At 35.9% G+C, this 18,999-nt stretch overlaps 3 protein-coding genes across 5 annotated transcripts in view; 2 read left to right on the top strand and 1 right to left on the bottom strand.

The window, feature by feature from the left end:
* Positions 1-1,730: 1,730 nt before the first annotated feature.
* On the top strand, positions 1,731-4,288 carry LOC124955903. 3 transcript variants are annotated; one of them, XM_047511029.1, is made up of 4 exons: positions 1,739-1,881; positions 2,031-2,092; positions 2,381-2,571; positions 3,576-4,288. In XM_047511029.1, the coding sequence occupies exons 2-4, from the start codon at positions 2,046-2,048 to the stop codon at positions 3,857-3,859; spliced, it is 522 nt and encodes a 173-aa protein (XP_047366985.1). In that variant the 5' UTR covers positions 1,739-1,881; positions 2,031-2,045; the 3' UTR covers positions 3,860-4,288. The 3 variants fall into 3 exon arrangements, with proteins under 3 accessions (XP_047366986.1, XP_047366985.1, XP_047366984.1); XM_047511030.1 differs by lacking the exon at positions 2,031-2,092 and having other exon boundaries at positions 1,731-1,881; positions 3,576-4,287; XM_047511028.1 differs by having other exon boundaries at positions 1,807-2,092; positions 3,576-4,285.
* Positions 4,289-7,165: 2,877 nt separating this feature from the next.
* LOC124955899 (venom protease-like) lies at positions 7,166-10,861 on the top strand. The gene is made up of 8 exons (XM_047511023.1): positions 7,166-7,411; positions 7,995-8,041; positions 8,156-8,292; positions 8,364-8,485; positions 8,831-9,026; positions 9,155-9,399; positions 9,500-9,660; positions 10,663-10,861. The coding sequence occupies exons 1-8, from the start codon at positions 7,309-7,311 to the stop codon at positions 10,822-10,824; spliced, it is 1,173 nt and encodes a 390-aa protein (XP_047366979.1). The 5' UTR covers positions 7,166-7,308; the 3' UTR covers positions 10,825-10,861.
* A 240-nt stretch (positions 10,862-11,101) lies between these two features.
* LOC124955905 (atrial natriuretic peptide receptor 1-like) overlaps positions 11,102-18,999 on the bottom strand; it is a 39,986-nt gene continuing 32,088 nt past the window's right edge. Inside the window, 5 exon segments of the mRNA XM_047511032.1 lie at positions 11,102-13,940; positions 14,298-14,389; positions 14,568-14,666; positions 15,415-15,589; positions 17,692-17,884. Of these exon segments, the coding sequence (XP_047366988.1) occupies positions 13,101-13,940; positions 14,298-14,389; positions 14,568-14,666; positions 15,415-15,589; positions 17,692-17,884 (1,399 nt within the window). The 3' untranslated portion in view covers positions 11,102-13,100.

Raw genomic sequence — 18,999 nt, 5'->3', positions numbered from 1 at the left:
TCCCCCTCTCTCTCTCTCTCTCTCCCGCCTCCCCGTCAAAGAGAGAGAGAGAGAGAGAGAGAGAGAGAGAGAGAGAGAGAGGGCAAAGAACATGATTACGCGTTTACGAGGTGGACCCACCTCGAGCTACTACCTGCCCTCACGAGAAAACGACGGTAATGGAAGGGAGAAAGGGTTCAAGGACGAAAAGTATAGAGGAGGCCGTTTACTATAAGGATAGGGAGTAAGGGAAGATCAATGCGTATAATCCAAAGAGGAGGATAAGAAGAGGAGTCTCGTACGAGAAGATGCGGTTTCGTTCGTGCTGTATAATCCCGAATTCAGAACCTGTTTCTGGCCCATGGGTCAACAAAGTTCTCTCTCTCTCTCTCTCTCTCTCTCTCTCTCTCTCTCTCTCTGTTTCTCTCTCTGGAATATATCGACCTTACCTCTCGTCGTATGAATTCCCTTTGCTCGTCGTCGTCGAGTGCCTACTCGAGCACTGGTTACGCTACTTTCGACGACTTTATGACTCTATCCTGCGTTCCAACGGGACGTTGAACAACAACATCGAGGAAAAACGGCATGCAAAGGATCTCTCGTAACTGTTTACAACGTCAACGAATAATAATAGCACGTGTCTTTTCGTTTATCCGCTTCGTTCGTTATTAAGGTATCTATCTACCTATCTATTTATCTATCGACGATAAAATTTTCAAGTGTACATATACGTATATGCGTGCGTGTAAATACATTGGTATGAATAGAATCCATAAAATAGAATTACGATGTAGTGTTCCATTGAAAGTTAATAATTATTGCGTGAAAAATTATAAAAATTAATATTATTTTCATAGATAATTAAAATTTGAAAATAAATGTTTTCGTTTTATTTTCTTAATTCTTACATTTATTCTCTTATTATATTTATTATTAATATCTATTTAATCATAATCTAACCATACAAAATAATCATAGACGTACCATTGAAATATCAAGATTTAAAAAATTATCCGTGATAAGACTAAGTTCTAGAGAAAATGTAATACACTTATGTATGTAAATGTAATAATGAACTAATCGTTGAAAGTCGACTGAAAATAAAGACGTCAATCGTTCGAAGAAAGATAGCTAACTATTTGGACGAATTGCAGTCGTCTCTCTCTCTCTCTCTCTCTCTCTCTCTCTCTCTCTCTCTTTCTATTCTCCTTTCAGATCCTCTTATCCTTAATCGGCTTCACGAAGCGCTCGTCTCGTTACCAGGCACGAGCTAAAACCCTAAAGAGAGAACGGAACCGATGATTGTGTTCGAGCAAATTGCGAGAAAGAGAAGAAGAAGAAGAAGAACGTAGAATCGTTTAAAGTAAGCGTCAATCGTCGGTGTTGAGCAATCATTATATTCAACTAATTTCTTTTTGATATACATAATACGTAATATATATATATATAATACATACGTATCTACGCGTTCGAATCGTATGATCATGATTCATACTTAACCATATGCGATCGAGGTTAAAGAAAAATTAAAAAAAAATTATTTCGCGATTCCTGCGATAATGCGATATGTATTATCGTGCTTTGAGCATGTATTCGTATCGATCGACGAACTTGATCTAGTAAATCTTTATTAATAATCATTATTGTTATATCGAATACAATGCAATAGACAAATCACGAGGATGACAACGTTGTTAGTTAGTTAGTTAATTTGTTAGCCGGTTGGATAGTAGAGCTTCGCCTACGACTACGATTACAACGACTACGACGGTGACGACGTTAAACTAACGAACAAGCTTGAATATATAGTGGTATTAGTGAAGTATAAAAACGTCGGTGCATTGCGCCGTAGCACATTACAGTTTCACCACGCAGTTGTTTTCAACCACGCGTCGTAACTAAGTAAGTAACCACGAACACGTAATCGTATCCGTCACATTGTTTGCCGGCGATCGATTAAATTCGATTTTATTTCGAATTCGTACCCTTTTCTCTTTCTTTTGCATTTATTTTTTATACACTTGCATCTCTGCATACACCAACACGAACAGAAGAGAAAATTCAAGATGACGTATGCAAAGTTGCTACTTGCGCTTGGGATTTGGATGATCTTGTGAGTGTTTCTTCATATATACATGTATATATATATATATATGTATACATGAAATGATGTGTGCATGTATGTATATATATATATATATATATATACACACACATAGTACATAGATATTAAGAGACCAATAGAAAGCGAGATATATCGGTTGTTGTTGTCGACGTAACTGTCTACGTGGCTTAACTATTTCGCTACTGCGCTGCACGAAGAAGAAAAAAGAAAGAAAAACAAACAAAGAAAAAAATAGCAATCATAATATTTCGCAATCTTTATATAAAACTATTGCAGCACTAGCGAAGGTCAAACGGACGATTGGTTGGGCGGATTTAAAATGGATTTGAGTGAATTCCAACGGGGAATACAACAGGGTGTACAAAATTTACAATATGACATACAAAAGAACGTGGAAAAGTCGTTGGCCGACGTAAGAAAGCTAACTGCAAATATCGAGGAGGACGTTCAGGAGGCAATTAAGAAAGGTAATAAATTGGAAAAAAAAGAGACATGCATTTTCAATCTCCGAATAAGTCTTTAACGGTTTTTACATTTTTTTTGTTTTGCTTTTTCTTCCACTATAATGGAGATTCTATATTCTTAAGCGGATGCAAGAGAAAAAGAAAAAAGAGAAAAAAATGGAGACGAAAGAGATCCTTTCACTATCGACCGAGACCGTTCGTTCGTTCGTTCGTTCGTTCGTTCGTTCGTTCGTTCGTTCGTTCGTTCGTTCGTTCGTTCGATCGATTCAAGGAGAACGACGATCGCGTTCATCGACGACCTCCTTCCAATCATCAAACTTCGTGATAATATCAAAGAGGATCTCGATTTATATTACGGGAAACTTTTATTACCGTGATTTTACTCGTGATATCCCCCGAGGTGTCTTATACGCTCCTTATCTTCAATCAAAGATCCTTTTATTTATTTTCTTTTTTTTTTTCTTCCCTTTTATCCTCCTCGGTTAAGAATCCTTTACGAGTGACTTATACTTTAACGCACGATGCAAGAAGATTGCATCGGTTAGAACGACGATAGGACTTAGTTATGACCTTTTATTGAAAAATGTTTATAACATTCGTTAATCGGCACCTTTGTTAGTTCGCGATCGTTAATCATAATGATGGTGTAATTTCAAACGATAATAATAAAATATTAGGTGTATGAGAATAAAATACGCCCGTCGAATCGCATGTCTCTATTTAAATACCGAAAAGGAAAAGGAAATATTTTCACGCACCTCCCTGATCGACGCAACCCTGATGTCGCACCGACGACAATCTCCTCTTATCAGAGGAGTATACTCTTATCTCGATTTTAATTCAAGCGACTTATAGAAATATAATCCGTTTTATTTCCCCTTTGGTTTTAATAATCTTGCTTATTTTTTTAACATTTATTTTTCTTTTCTTCTTTCTTTCGTTCATATTTCAACATCTACTAATAATTTTCTGACTCATCGTTTATATTTTTTAATTATTACTTTTAGGAGAACTGAAAAGTTACGCAACCGGCGGTAGTACGATTATCACGAGTGGTCCTGGTACGATTATTACTAATGGTGGTCTTGGTACGTCAAGGATAATCACGTCAGGACATCTTCCTAACGGTCAACCATACTCTTATGACATCGAGGATAAAGTGATAGGTAGAACTTTTTATCACACCGAAAAATATTACAATCAGACGAAGGGAGGAATCGACGTAACCGGCTATACTTTAGACCTTGATGATCCTAATGCTAAACCCGTTCCGCTTAAGCCACACTCGTAATATCCTCGCACGGCTACAATAATAATTTTTTTATCGAAAAAAAAAAAAAAAAAAAAAAAAAGAAGAAAGGAAGGAAAGAAAGAAAGAGGGAGGAAGAAAGGTTATCCCCTTATCCGCGTAAAATTTTATCGATACATGCGATATATTGTTTTGGCAATTATTGTTAAATGTAAAAGTAAAGAATAAAGAGCTATCGAAATAAATGCTAAGTGACAAAAAATTTCTCTTATTTAATTTCTTTTTTAAATCCGATTCAATGAAAGTCTTAGAGCTGTGGTAAAAAAAGCTAATGTGGTAAAAAAGGAAGAAAAAAAGAGCAACTCGACGAGTGATTTGTAAGATTTTATCGATTGTGCTTACGCGCTTACAATTAGCGTTAAATGTAAAACAGAAGAAAAATAAAAAGAGAAAAGAAAAGAGAACAATTCCAAGGCTAAGAAAGAAGAAAAATATTTCGCGAGAAGAGATATTTATCGTCGTTCTTTTTTTATGAATTCAAAAGAGGAAAAAAAGAACAACGAGAAAGGAAACAAAAAATAAATGAGAAAATATAAAAGAGAAATAAGAAATTTCGCGACGATCTATATAAAAAGCGAAACGGGGAAAAAAAAGAAAACGTGTATATGCAAGGAGGAACAAAAAAAAAAAAAAGGAAAAATAAAAAGACAAAGAAAAGGAAAAAAATAAAACGATCCTTATCTTACTAATTAAGTATTCCGTTCTCATAAATAATGCAAGTGCCTTTTGGTACGTTCGAAGCACCACTGTGTCGGTTAAAGGAACGGACTCGAAGACGTGAGAAAAGACGTCGAGAGGAACCGAGGGGGTGAAGGAAGGAGGCTGGGGAGAGGAGGGAGGGTGGCGGACGTAAATTTTGCTTAAAGGAAGAGAAAGACCGAGGTAATAAAGAATCGCGCGTCGCCAGGTGGAACGATGTGCAAATTACAAGGAGGGGTTGGTAAGGGAACGGGCTGGGGAGGAGGAAGAGGACGGTAGGAGGGGAGGAAGGTACTCGACGAGATCTCCCTTCGATGCGTAGACGCCAAATCAAAAGAATGTGTATAGACGAACAAAGATTTTCAAATGCACTTTTTACAGGATGAATGAACAATCCATGTTTACGTATGATGACGTCGTATACGATTGGACGGAGTTAATGATAAAATTCGCGTCTATTTTATGTTACAGATATATGCATAGTTCTTTCATACTTGTTTTGCATTATCTTATTGTTAATGCGATTTTATTATTTAAACGTTAGATCTATTAAAGTCGCTACATCTTTGTATAATATATGTATGTGTATATGTATACATTTATAAATAAGAAGCAAGGAGAAGTGGTAATACGACCCTTTCGTAATTATGTAAGTAAATAATTACGTGAAACATCCTTAAAGGACTTAGATGTGGGATCATTGTCTTTTACATTGCGGCCATAATTCCTGACTATATATACACATATGTATATATGTACACACACGTGGGCGTAAGAACAAGAAAAGATGGAGGAGTTCTCGACCGGTCTATTTAACTCCTATCATTTTTTCTCTTTTTCTCTTCTCTCTCTCTCTCTCTCTCTCTCTCTCGTCTTAATCTCGATACGCGTTGACTCGTTAACATGAGATGTTAATCTTTACCTTCATTTTCATGGAAAGTCTCACGATCTTTCTCGTTCAAGCTGTCCTCCCTGTTACATTCGGGTCGAGACGAGGATTCGAACGTACAAAAAAGGTAGGTTTCGTTAACGCATGAAGAGAACTTTGCGATTACACATACATACATACGTACATAGGTACGTATACATACATATATGCTGAATGAGAAGATCAAAGAGAGCTGTAGTTGGCGAACATATATATATATATATATATATATATATATATGGGGGGTGCCATAAATGGCAATGCCCCCAGCTCTGCCCCCAATCGCGATTCTCGACGGATTTCTCCTTATTTCTCTCTCTCTCTCTCTCTCTCAAGCATCTTTCCGTCTCTTAGTTAACATGAACGTACGTGATCGTTTCCCTCCTCTGATATCTTACGATCGATTGGACGGATTCCTCTATAAAGAGATCTGCGAGATAAATCTCTCCGATAGATAGAATCCAAGAGATGATTTTCATGGAATAGTATCGCTTTGGTCTTCTTACGCGGTTGGCTAATTGAAACGTAGATACTTAAAGATACGTGGCGTAGCGGTAAACGTTGTTACAAGAAGAAAACGGTCGAACGGTCAAACTGACTTTATCTTATATGGCCGAGAAACGACGTGCCGTGCATGTGGGTGATGACAATATTTCACAGAGACACGAACCAGACGAACAACCGAAGGAACGAGCGAGTAAACCATCATCCACCAGTTTATTCGTTTAAACTGATATATCTCATTGAGTTGAGTTGTTTCTTAGATTATTTTTCTCATAATATGTTACGTTACGTTACAAGTATCCGCATAGTTATCGGATCACGAAAGGATCCTTTTCCGGCTGCAAATCCCCGACCTTCTCTTTGAATGAAGAAATGTAGGACAGAGTTGAGGAAGAAGAAAAAGAAAAAGGAGGAGGAGATTGGAGGAGGAGGAGGGGAGGAGAAGATAGGAGGAAGTAGGATAAAGAGGATGAGAAGAAGGAGGAGAAATACATAGGTATCTTTGAGCTCGAACCGAGCGTTCTAAACACGTGAGACCTCTACGAGAAGGCAATGGCCTGTACAGGTATGTGGGTGATGTCCGTTTAGAAAAGAAGACGAAGAAGACCCGATGGATTTATACTCTGGTCATTATGTGTTGTCCTAGTAGTATGCTATGGTTTTATCTATCCTCCCATTTTTTTTCTTTCGTCCTTCTCTCTCTCTCTCTCTCTCTCTCTTTATCTTTATTTCTTCCCATATAACTACGTATAAGTTAGGCTTTATAACTATGTATAAGTAAATAGGTATAAACGGAATCGAATATTTCTCAAGTTACGCACTCGATTTATTATACATTTACTTCGCTGTCATATATATATGTATATATGTACATAGGGAGAGAGAGAGAGAGAGAGAAAGATTAATATGATGCGATCGGAGCTTCAATGTTCTGAAAATTATTCGCGCTCGAGATTAATATAAACTTTTCATTAATGACGATTTTCATTTATTTTCTTTTTTCCTTTTTTTTCTTGTTTCCCTTTCTTTCTTCCTTCCCTTCCTTCTTTTCTTTTTTCTTACGTTCTCATACGCCTGTCGCTTAGCAAATTAATGTGGATCTCTGTATAGCGGGCTGTATACATAACAGGCGTTCACTATTTAAGCAGCGGTCTTCTTATATTTTAGTGTTGTCGTTCGTGATTCACTAGAGCGTTCGGTATATTCTGTCACGACATAGTTTAAATTCTCTTAATCATAACTGACTACAATCGACTACAACGATTACGACGATTCCAACGACGAAAGGACGAGCATTTAAATGTCGATTATTAAGAAGATCCTTGGTACGGCATCATTAACGATGCTCCTTTTCGTACTTCGAAGCAATCACTGCCTTCCTCTCGATCAAACAAACATTACAAGTAAGCATACGTCTCCTATTATATATATATATATATATATATATATATATATATATAAATATATACATACATATAATATATTATTAAGTAGGAAGAATTACGAAATGTCAATGATTTTATCGTTTTTTAACTTCGTATATAAATTTTTCAATCGAAACGAGTAAATTCATGGTCAATCCTATTTCTTACATTAAGAAATAAGAATTAGTTTAAATCGCATCAAAGTTTAATGAGACCAAGTGCTGAATAACTTATGTATTAAATTCGATTGCGCAAGATTGACGCAAAGCGATGGTTGGTTATACCGTGAGGGAGAAGGTAGGCCTTCGCATAGAAAATCGTCGAAATACGACTTGTAAATTTATCCAAATCGATCGAAAGGAAGAAAGAAAAGAGGTATAGTAAATCGACGTAAAACGTAAGAAAGAAAAATTCCGTAGGAGACGTTAATAAATGTTCTCGATGAATTCTCGGAAAGGAACGATTACAATTCGTCGATAATGAAAAGATTTAAACGAATAAACGATTATTTAAAATTTTTTCTCATTGTTATCACTATTAACGCATATTATATTGTTCTTAGATATTCAAAATGGACAAGACGTCGATCGAGGATATACCGAGGAGAAGGTGATACACGTATTAAAATATAAATTATTATATATATTGTCAAATATCTAAGAATAACGTGAAATTTATTATTCTAAGTCCATAGATAATGAAATAAAAATATTTCCATTGTAGATATACGAAATATCTCAAGCTTGCTTGACTCCGGCCAACAAGGAAGGCCACTGTAAACAAATCGGAGAATGCGTACTCGACGACGTCCGATCGAATACCAGTCAATTTCTCAATAATATGTGCATTCTCAATCGCACGTGAGTTATCTCGAATATCATACATCTTTTCTTTTTATTTAACTTTCTTCACCGATAAACATATTTTTTAGTCAAATAGGAATTTGTTGCCCGAACGAGTCACTGAGTACATCGAATTTGTCGTTCGTGAAAAGTCTGGCCGGTCCATTACCTTCTATAGCAAGTTTTTACAGCGAAGAGGAAAATAATCCAGGTAGTAAAAGAGAGAGAGGGAGAGAGAGAGAGAGAGAGAGAGATGCAAGATGTGAACAAGTTTGTCTTCAACTATATTTTTTTCTTTTTCCTTTTTTCGCTTTATATACTCTTCCTTGTAGTTTGAATAAAGTGCGACGTTAAATAAATGGTATAATATTATGGTAATACAATATGATAATATATTAAAATTCATAAGTGTTACCTTTGCGTTACGCTAAATACGACGATTATCTCAAATCTATGCGAACGCTATGCGAGATTTATTTCTAACGGCTCGCCATGTGCCATTTAACAAACTACAAATATAATTGTCGTCGAGATTTATTTTATATGAATATTTTAGACGATAGAAAAGGCAGAATACAGAGAGGATGCGGAACGAACACAAAGATTGGTACGAGAATCGTAGGTGGACGACCGGCTGATCCTCGGGAATGGCCTTGGATGGTGGCGTTACTTAGAAAAGACGTGGTTCAGTATTGCGGAGGTGTTCTCATCACCGACAGACACATATTAACGGCTGCCCATTGTGTTCAAAAGTAAGTCGTTAATCTGCTCGAATTAGAAAAAGTACTTGGGATCAGTAAGTTGGTTACTTACTAACTTATTGCGACGTTAACCAAACTAGACTTCCCTTTTCTAAAACAGAACTTCCCTTTTTAATCAGATTCAAGCCACGCGACATTCTCATTAGACTGGGTGAATATGACTTTACGAAATCAAACGAAACCAGAGCTTTGGACTTTGCGGTTATGGAAATAAGAGTCCATAGGGATTTCGATTCAGCCACGTACGAGAATGACATTGCCATTATCAAGATACAACGACCCACTACCTTCAACAGTTACATTTGGCCTATATGTTTGCCACCAATCGATCAGACATTTGAAAAGAAAACAGCTATTGTTACAGGTTGGGAAGTATCCTTCCTTACACGATCTATCCTATGATAGATTTATCTTAGATAATGTCTATGTTAATAAACCCCGATATTCGTTTCTTTCTCAAACAGGCTGGGGAACACAGTATTATGGTGGACCAGCCAGTACCATTCTTATGGAGGTTACAGTACCGATATGGCCTCAAGAATTGTGCATTAAGAGCTTTACTCAACGTATCACGAAAGCTACCATGTGCGCAGGCGCTTACAAAGGAGGTCGTGACGCTTGTCAGGTAAGGATTAAGAGAAGAAAAAAAGAAAAGAAAAAGCCTTATGTAATATCTAAAGCGCAGGAAATCGAGCGCGTCAGAATCAACCCAGACTCTACGTGAAATTCATTCTTGACCGAACTATAACGTAATGAAACTTCGAATGTACTAGTTCTTTGAGGTTGGACTTACTTCCTTATTTTCTTCCTTCCTTTCTTATTCTTTATTCTTTTTTATTTTTCTGTTCTTTGTTAAGAAGACGATAGAAATAGAAAAAGAAAGAAGAGAGAAAAAAAAAAATAACCTTACGTAATCTCTAAAGTATAGGAAATAGAACGCATTAGAGTCAACCCTGACACTATGTATGTGAATTCATCCTTGACTGAACTTTGACGTAATGAGCTTTAAATATGTACTAGTTCTTTGAGGTTGGCCCTATTTTCTTGTTTTCTTCCTTACTATCTTATTTTTTTCCTTTTCTTTTCTTTGTTAAGGAGACTCCAGTGACGATTGTCACGAACGACTTGAAAAAAATCCTCTTACGTAATCCTCTCACAGGAAATCAAACGCGTTAAAATCAATCGAAATGCTACATACGTGAATTAATTCTTAACCGTACTGAGTTTTAAATGTGTAAGAGCTCTTTGAGATTGGATTGAGATCTTTCTTCTTTTTCTTTTTCCCTTTTATTTATTTTTTCTTCTTTCTCGTTTTCTCTCTTCTTTTCTTATTCGTTATATTTTTTTCCTTGTTTGTTTTCTTTCCTAAGGAGATTCCTTAATGGAGAATTAGCAAGTATAAGGATTAAAAAAAATTACATAATCTCTAAAGCACAAGGAATTGAAAGCGTTAGAAACCTACATGCTGCGTGAGTTCATTCATGACTGAATTTCAACGTAACGTAAGCTTTAAATATGTATTAGTCCTTAGAGGTTGGAGTTACTTTTTTTTTCTTTTTTTTTCTTTTTTTTTTCTTTTTTTTTTTTTACTTTCTTCCTTATTTTTCTTTATTTCTTTTTTCGTCAGGGAGACTCTGGTGGTCCATTGGTTCATCAACTCGGGAATGGCAGATGGGTGAACGTTGGAATCGTTTCCTGGGGCATTCGTTGTGGCGAGCCTGGCCATCCTGGAATTTACACTCGCGTAAACTTTTATCTCGATTGGATATTCGCGAATGCCGTCTTTTAATTTATTTCATTAATATAATAATTTTATATACGAATAATTTTATACACGATTTGTTAACGTGTATTCAACTTGATTTTCTATATGAATCGAAACCAATGATGCTTCCCTTCTCACGTTTTTTCTAACGTGATGGACCTACTCTCTCTCTCTCTCTCTCTGCCTTATCTCCTTTTTTCCTTTTAAATTCTCACTTTCGATACCAGCAAACGCAACAAACGCGTAATCCTGAAAACGATTGAATTTTATTTTTGGAATATATCGACCTCGTTAAAAGGAATGAACATAAATATAATTTTTATTTCTTACGACATGATATATTCAATATACATACACGATAAGCTCGTTCGCTTTCCTTGCTTTCTTTTGTCACGTTTCTTATATACAAGAAGCCAAGAAACGATTGACCCCTCTGTTCTCGTCGCACGCGCGCATAGTCTCATTGACTGACCAACGCAACACGCTCGCTCTCTCGAGTCACACACAAAATATTACGTACATACTAACGCTCGTACGCATTCTATGTATATGTACTTACTTATTTAGGTTCTTTCTCTCATGCATATAATCCTACATACACAAACACACTCGCTCTCTCTTTCGCTCTTACTCTCTTCATCTGTTTCCTTTTTTATATCATACTCACGAGAGGCCCAGCCTCTTCTCGCTAGAAATTGCTTGCTGAACATCGATGCTTCTATACTGTCTAACTTTTCACAGACATATAATCTATTTCTTCGTAACATCTTTGTAAACACATATATATACGCACACACACGCACATATGTATATATATACACACATATATATGTGTGTTTGTGTGTTAGACCGTGTATACATATATAGATATAGCTATATTTTTATATATATATACTTATCTCTCGTTATCCCATCGCAATTAACTCAAGTGGATTTTTCTTTTCTTAATTCCGAAGTTATATATATATATATATATATAACTTTGGAATAAATTCATTATTGATTCTCTCTTGTACAACGTTAATGACAAAGTTCACCCTTTCATTCGTCTCGCCACGCACTTATACCATCCATTTTGTTTCGTGTTACCCTTTATAATGAATGGAAAATAATATCTCCATGAAACTTTAAGGATAGCAACAGATCGAAGTTAATTTGGTCCTATGTCTCTCTCTCTCTCTCTCTCTCTCTCTCTTTCTTTCACACACACACACACACGCACAACACACATACACAAGGACATACTCCTTTTTGGCATGAAACTAAAAAAAGGAAAAGAATATACTTGTTGAGTATAGTCGTTTAAGATTTCTTTCGGCAAAGCTTTAAAAAATACGGTTTAGAAAGACGACGAAAAAGTATTAATCCTAAGAGATGTGAATACTTTGATGTAATTAAAACAATGAACGAAACGCGTGTCCTAGATTTTCGTCCGTAAAAAGAAATATGAGTAATTTATCGCTACGAGAAAACTTACTTAATCTTTTTTCCCCACTTCGTCGTACGCACTTTCTCGTTAACAGCACCTTGTCTAATACTGGTCGATTCGGGCTAATCGGTATTGAATACTGAATCATTCGCCCAATGTATGTATATATATATATATATATATATATATGCACATTCATATAGATATACATATATATACGTAGGATTCGTAAAAAAGTAGGGCCGTCATGTAATCTGGAGCAGGACTCAAGAACGCGGGCCTTCCGCTTTTTGAGGCAGCTATTCTAACCATTGAGCTATCCAGGGGCCCTTCAGGTCAACCTCTCCACGAATACCTACTTATATTAAATGGAGGTGCTTCTTCTTCTCTCTTTTCTTCTCTTTCTTCATTTTTTTGTTTTCTCTAAAACAAGTCCTCGGTATCATAGGAGTACGTACAACATAACATAGCTTTGGAAAAATCAGGTGATTTATATAGTCAGATGCATCACCATTGACTTTATTATTAGTTCTGTAATACCATCTAGAAAGAGATCACTTTGTCTTATTACATATGTATACATATTATAATTCGACTTACCGTCGATCTAACTGTTCGGTAATGGCACCACTCGTTCGATACGCGATATCTCACCATCTATTGTAAACTTATAGAAATGCAAGAACGTGCACTAACTATTTTGATATCTGGACCGATTCGCGATAGCAAGAGCTTCTTTTTTTTCCTTTTTATTCAAGAATTAATCTTTTCCTTGGTTATTATCAGATGGCAGGATATCCGTCAAGGTAGAATCATACTCAATTCTTGTCAACGAGCTTTCAAGCTCGGTATAAGAGACGCACGAAGAGAGCTAAATTCGAGGCGCCGAGTCTGCGGGTAAAAGAAGGGGCGTGTTTGGACCACTCTCGGTGTGATTCGGCATACTTTCCGTCGAGTAAGTATAAGCCTGTCGATTTGGTTGTACTGGAACTGAACGTACGTGAGCTGGCGAAACGACACTGCTTGATGTCACACGACCTGCAGGTGCTCCGTTTCCGGTGGTCGTGATGTTGCAATTACTGCTACCAAAATGTATTCGATTTTGATTACTTTGATACGATGCTTGTAGTGGTTGCTGTTGTTGCTGCTGTGCTTTCTGTTGCTGCTGCTGCTGTGGTTTTGCTTGTTGTTGTTGCTGCTGCTGTGGTTTTGCTTGTTGCTGCTGCTGTGGTTTTGCTTGTTGTTGTTGCTGCTGTGGTTTTGCTTGTTGTTGTTGCTGCTGTGGTTTTGCTTGTTGTTGTTGCTGCTGTGGTTTTGCTTGTTGTTGTTGCTGCTGTGGTTTTGCTTGTTGTTGTTGCTGTTGCGATTTCTCCTGTTGATGCTGTGGTTTTTGTTGTTGTTGCTGTTGCTGCTGAGGTTGATTCTTTTGCGAAAGATCTTTAACTGATACATAATGTGCTTGAGGCGATTCCACTTCAGACTGAATTTTCGACTGAGTAGTGTGAGTTTGGCCCTTCGATTCCTTTTTCGTTTGAATCGATTGATTTTTCATCGGTTGTATCTTCTGCTGCTGCTGCTGCTGCTGCTGCGTCACTGATTCATTAGGGACTGGCGGAAGTTGGGCGGTTGATTGAGCTGTCTTTGTTTGTTTAATATTATTGTTGATTGGCTTTTCACCTATCAACCAATACGTCGTCATCGTACCTTTGCCCTGCGATTTGTGGAGAAAGGAAAAGAAAAAAAAGAAAGAAAAAGAAAGAAATACAGTTAGCTCGACAAATAAATATTTGCTATATCGCGTGCGAACGAATGAAATTCGATTTGGTAGTGACGTACGCTCGACGCTAACAATTATTTCATTGGACGATTCTATAAGGAATGCAATTTCGATTGACCATAGGCAAATAAATTTTTTCGTACGACCGTATCGTTGGTTAAACGCTAGGACGATGATGTACTAGCGGTCGATCGATGAACTCTGACCTGAATTTAACCAGGCCTACCAGCGTGCAAGTTCCGAATTCCATTTACATTTTATTCCCTTTTTGATTCAAAAGATAGATCTTACCTTTAATGTTACCTCTCCTCTGCAAACGAGATCGAATGTTCCAAAAGTATCCAATATCTCTTTCGTCTTTGGACTGACGTGTATCATCCAAGCTGTTTGAAAACAAAAAATAAAGGGGAAAAAAAAAAAAAAAAAAAAAAAAAAAAAAGAAAAAATACAAATAAAGTATAACGAGCATAGCCTATTAAGAAAATATTTTACTTCTTCCATTTCCTTCTTTTAATACTACTAAACGGTATTTATTTTTTCTTTTGGCTTTATAATAATTACCTTCACCGTTACTTTCCATCCTAGATGCCGTATTGACCGTATCACCAAATAGACAGTACCTCGGCATTTTCAAACCAACCACACCCGCTACGCATGGTCCTGAAACGGCGAAGCCAATTCATTCTTAAACCTTATTCATTTTTAAATCGCGTTTCGATCAGAATAATGATAATTTAATATTTTTTGATAAATAAAAATTATATATACATATTGTTCCAGAAGTAAATTCCAGCTAATCTTATTGAGGTAACGATTAAACTATGAAATGTATTAGTTCTTTTTTCTTTTCCTTTCTTTTTTTTTTTTTTTTCAGATAATCCGATCCGTTTGATATCCGACTTTTCGTTTAATCGACGTTCCCCCATATAGAACACTTGTTTCCCTCGGTAAATTCTATCGAGTTAAAAAAAAAATCAATATCCATAACTCAATAGACACATTTTATACAAAGTATGCTCGACGTATGTATCTATATCCGTTGTTTCATTTATTAAAAACGTTCGATCGATTTTAAACGCAATTTAAAAAGTAATTAACTCGATTTTGCAATCGAATCGAAGTTACGCGCGACATATCTCATTTAAATCGATCAAAAGTGTTTCCTCGTAAACGGCTTGTCCGTTGAAAAGTTCTCTCTCTCTCCCTCTCTTTATTTCTCTTTCATGCACGCATATATACACACATTTTCTAATAGAAATACTCGTTCGCTCCAATTTATTCCGTATTATCGGAGATAATTTAGAATGGGTGTTTTCGTAATCATTTACAAGAGAGAGAGAGAGAGAGAGAGAGAGAGAGAGAGAGAGAGAGAAAAGCTCGATCATGAAGAAAATAGAAAGAGACTTACCGGAATGCATTCCTATACGAAGTTTCAATTTTTCCTCCGGTCTATGACGGATTCTGAAAGTCATGACGGTGTCCCTTAGTGTCAAACTCATCCTTGCTATTTCCCTTGCATGATTCGTACCGTTTCTCATTGGTAATCCGGATACGACCATGTAAGCGTCTCCTATCGTCTCGACCTTTTGCGAAATAGACAGAAGGGAAGAAGAAATTTCAAGGAAATTAGATACCCAATTTCTCCCTGTTAGCAGTTAACAATCAGCTAGTTACCTTTCCTTTTTTTACATTTTTTTCTTTCTTTATTTCTTTTTCTTTTATCGTCTTAACGAATGCATAATTAAATTTCATCTTCAAGGATCGCTTAGCAAGTCACTTAATCTTAGATAGTTACTTAGGAGAATAAGATTATTTAATTAAACTCGATCGATATCGGTGATATAAACTGAAAACTGGTATATTTACGTTTCAAAAGCTACGCGTCCTAGACCAGGTGCAATTGGACACCGGATCGATGACGGACACCGGATAGATGCCATGCCTAGCCGAGAGAACGGAAGTAATTAAACAGCCCGAAGGTATAACTACTCTTTCTCTCTCTCTCTCTCTCTCTCTCTCTCTCTCTATTTCTTTCTCACTTTTTTCTCCTTGCTCTTTTCCATCGATGGCATCATTAGCCGATATTTCCGATTGATCGAGGAAACTCGATATTGAGAGAGTTCGAGACCTAACCCTACATCTCACACCCCAGTCACCCCATTCACCTCGATTCACTCATTAGTATTTATTTCCGAGATAGCCATCAATTAAGTCGAGATATAATTGTTTAGTAGAGGAGAGTAATCTCTGACGGAGTATAAGGACGATCTATCCTCCTCGATATAGGATAAGATGGCCTTTCTAAAGAAACGACACGATCTCATATTTTTTAGATACAATCCGATTTTTTCGATACTTTTCACGTGTTAATACAGACAATTATTAAGAAAGCTTATAAACGATAATCATTGTTTGTTATCGACTAAAACATTAGACGAGTTATTTCTAATATAGAAATTAAATTACTCTTGAAAATATTTCATCTTGTTCTTTGAATCATAATTTACAAAGAATTTATCAAAAAATTTCTCTCTCTCTCTCTCTCTCTCTCTCTCTGAATACAACGCATTAATATAATATTTAAAGATTATGTTCCAGCGCGACGAGATATTGTTGCAACATTATTGAAGGAAAAAAATACAAATGAATCATCATTCTCTAAGTCTCGGAATCGATGGCTATCGCGAGTTATAATTCAAGCATCGTAATATTTTACACCGTTATATATTTTACGACGTAAACCCTGGAGCTTAACAAAGATGATGCATTTTTATTCATTATGTTAATCGTTATTAATGACGAGAGTCCATTATGCATTTTCTTGAATGAAGAACAATCTGGTTGTTCGCAGGTAATTAATAAAAAGAGTCTCGTGGCAGATACTGGTCAAACGTAAATTAATCCAATCCTCAGTACGTCGTCAGGTGTAATTCGACGAATTAGAAAAACATAGTTTGTCGTTTTGAGTGGCAAAAGTAAGGGGGGAAAAAAAAGTCGTAAAAATTCGAGTAAATCGGAATTTATGCAAAGCAGACGTTTACTTGACATAATTTCAGAATTACGGACGATGAATATCTTCGGATGAACATTTTTGTCAGATTTTGTAGCCGAGAAAGAGATGCTGAAGAAAGTTTTTGATGAAGAAGATAACGCTGAAATGGGTTTGGAGAAAGACGTAAATCGGAACAAGAATATTAGATTCGATGTGTGATATGCGATAAATCGATTTCACGAAATATATTGAAAATTTTGGAAATTTATATGATCTTTCTAGAGAAATTTTAGACGAACAAAAGAAGTGATTTTTCTTCCTGTTATATTCTAAACCTTTCCTTTTTTTTTTTTTTTTTTTTTTTTTTTTTTTTTTAGCTCGGCCACGACATCCTGAATGATGGATCATCTCACCGGGACAATTAGGATGAGATAGCCTCGTGCGTAGAAAACATAGTCCTTTTTTTTCTTTTTTAGAAAAATCTCAAATTATTCTTTCAGCTCTATCTTGAGATTATAATCTCTCGTGTATCTACTTTTACGAATGTATTACATTCATTTATTTTTTTCCTTTTCCTTTGGATATCGATTAAATTTGCAATATATATTGAAGCTTGAAAGAAGCTTTGGCTCGAATCGTGAATAATAAATTATGAATAATTAAATGGGTATGATTGATAGATCAATTGATTACCTTATAAACGTCGAAATTTTCGATGATGGAGTCGAAACATGTGTAGAGATCGTTCAACAAGTCGACTACTTGAAGAGGCGTACTTTCGGCCGATAGACTGGTGAAACCGACGATGTCGCTGAAGTATATTGTTACTTGATCGTAAGTTTCGGCGATCACGCTTTGACTGAGTATCAATTGAGATGCGACGGATCTGTGAAAGAGAGAGAGAGAGAGAGAGAGAGAGAGAGAGAGAGAGAGAGATGCATATATTATACATGTATATAACGATATCAAATTCGTTTTCGATTAACGAAAATAAACGAAGAGAAAGAGAATAAAAGCGTTTATCAATTCTCTCGTCTTTCCCAGAAGAAGGAAACTTTTCTAGAAGAAGATAAATTTTTCAAGTTTTTCACGTCACGTTCAGTTAAACCCGGTGCTCGTTAAAAAACGTTAAAAGCATACGTATTCCACCTGGACTAGGCAAAAAAAATTGTAAAATAAAGTATTGTTCTCTACGATGAAAATAATTACGTACTTATTTACTCAATTACCTATTTACTCATTTACTTACTTATTTATTTACTTAACGTCAACAAATAAAAACCTCTTGTTCGGGGAAATATGTAAAACGGAATGTATGTAAATTATGTTTTTGCAAGATTTTTAAAATTACGATCCACTTTTTTGTATTAAAAAAAATTACTCGCTTTTAATATTTTTCCAATTATACTTCCAATATGATAATATCCGTATAACATTTATCCAAGAAAATATTGTCGACGTAGGGAAGACCGATTGGTAAAACGAACAACATTGTAGTAAGGAGTGTTTAACCTTTAACCTTTTCGTGACAAGCCGCTTTTCAAATGAAGGATCTAACGCGAAATTCTTACTGCATACATTTTGTCCGTGTATAATACGAAAATATATGATTTTAAATCAGAAGACAGAAGAGGAGATCGGGATCAAGTTGATGGATTTAGGAGGAGGAAGAATTTAATTATCCAGAAAAATTTATTTAACGAGAAAATTGAAATTATCCGTATATACAACTCAATCTCGCGATACTGGTCGTTCGACGTTTATTATTTTTGTATTTTGTTAGGATAAACGACGTACGTCTGTTTACGCTACGACAATAGTAATTGTCATTCAACCGTTTTCGTTTTCTCATGGAGAAAAAGTAAATAATTGTGTATCCGGCTTTGTAAGTTCGTTTGAATGAACCGTATTAAAATTGCAGACCATTGGATTAGTTTCGATAAATTAAAAGTTTACCCTTTGTTACTTCGTTTACAATTTTTTTCTTTTTCTTTTTTATTT

Source organism: Vespa velutina, chromosome 19, assembly GCF_912470025.1.
Source record: "Vespa velutina chromosome 19, iVesVel2.1, whole genome shotgun sequence".
Lineage (NCBI taxonomy): Eukaryota > Metazoa > Arthropoda > Insecta > Hymenoptera > Vespidae > Vespa > Vespa velutina.
Note: the sequence above shows the minus strand (reverse complement) of the source record. Positions and strands in the feature narration are given on the sequence as shown.

Excerpts from the sequence above, each read along its gene's own strand:
- LOC124955903 (XM_047511029.1), top strand. The coding sequence starts at position 2,046 with ATGACGTATGCAAAGTTGCTACTTGCGCTTGGGATTTGGATGATCTT. Across the intron at positions 2,093-2,380 it reads CTTGGGATTTGGATGATCTT|CACTAGCGAAGGTCAAACGG; the intron begins GTGAGTGTTTCT and ends AAACTATTGCAG. Across the intron at positions 2,572-3,575 it reads TCAGGAGGCAATTAAGAAAG|GAGAACTGAAAAGTTACGCA; the intron begins GTAATAAATTGG and ends TATTACTTTTAG.
- LOC124955899 (XM_047511023.1), top strand. The coding sequence starts at position 7,309 with ATGTCGATTATTAAGAAGATCCTTGGTACGGCATCATTAACGATGCTC. Across the intron at positions 7,412-7,994 it reads CGATCAAACAAACATTACAA|ATATTCAAAATGGACAAGAC; the intron begins GTAAGCATACGT and ends TATTGTTCTTAG. Across the intron at positions 8,486-8,830 it reads CGAAGAGGAAAATAATCCAG|ACGATAGAAAAGGCAGAATA; the intron begins GTAGTAAAAGAG and ends TGAATATTTTAG.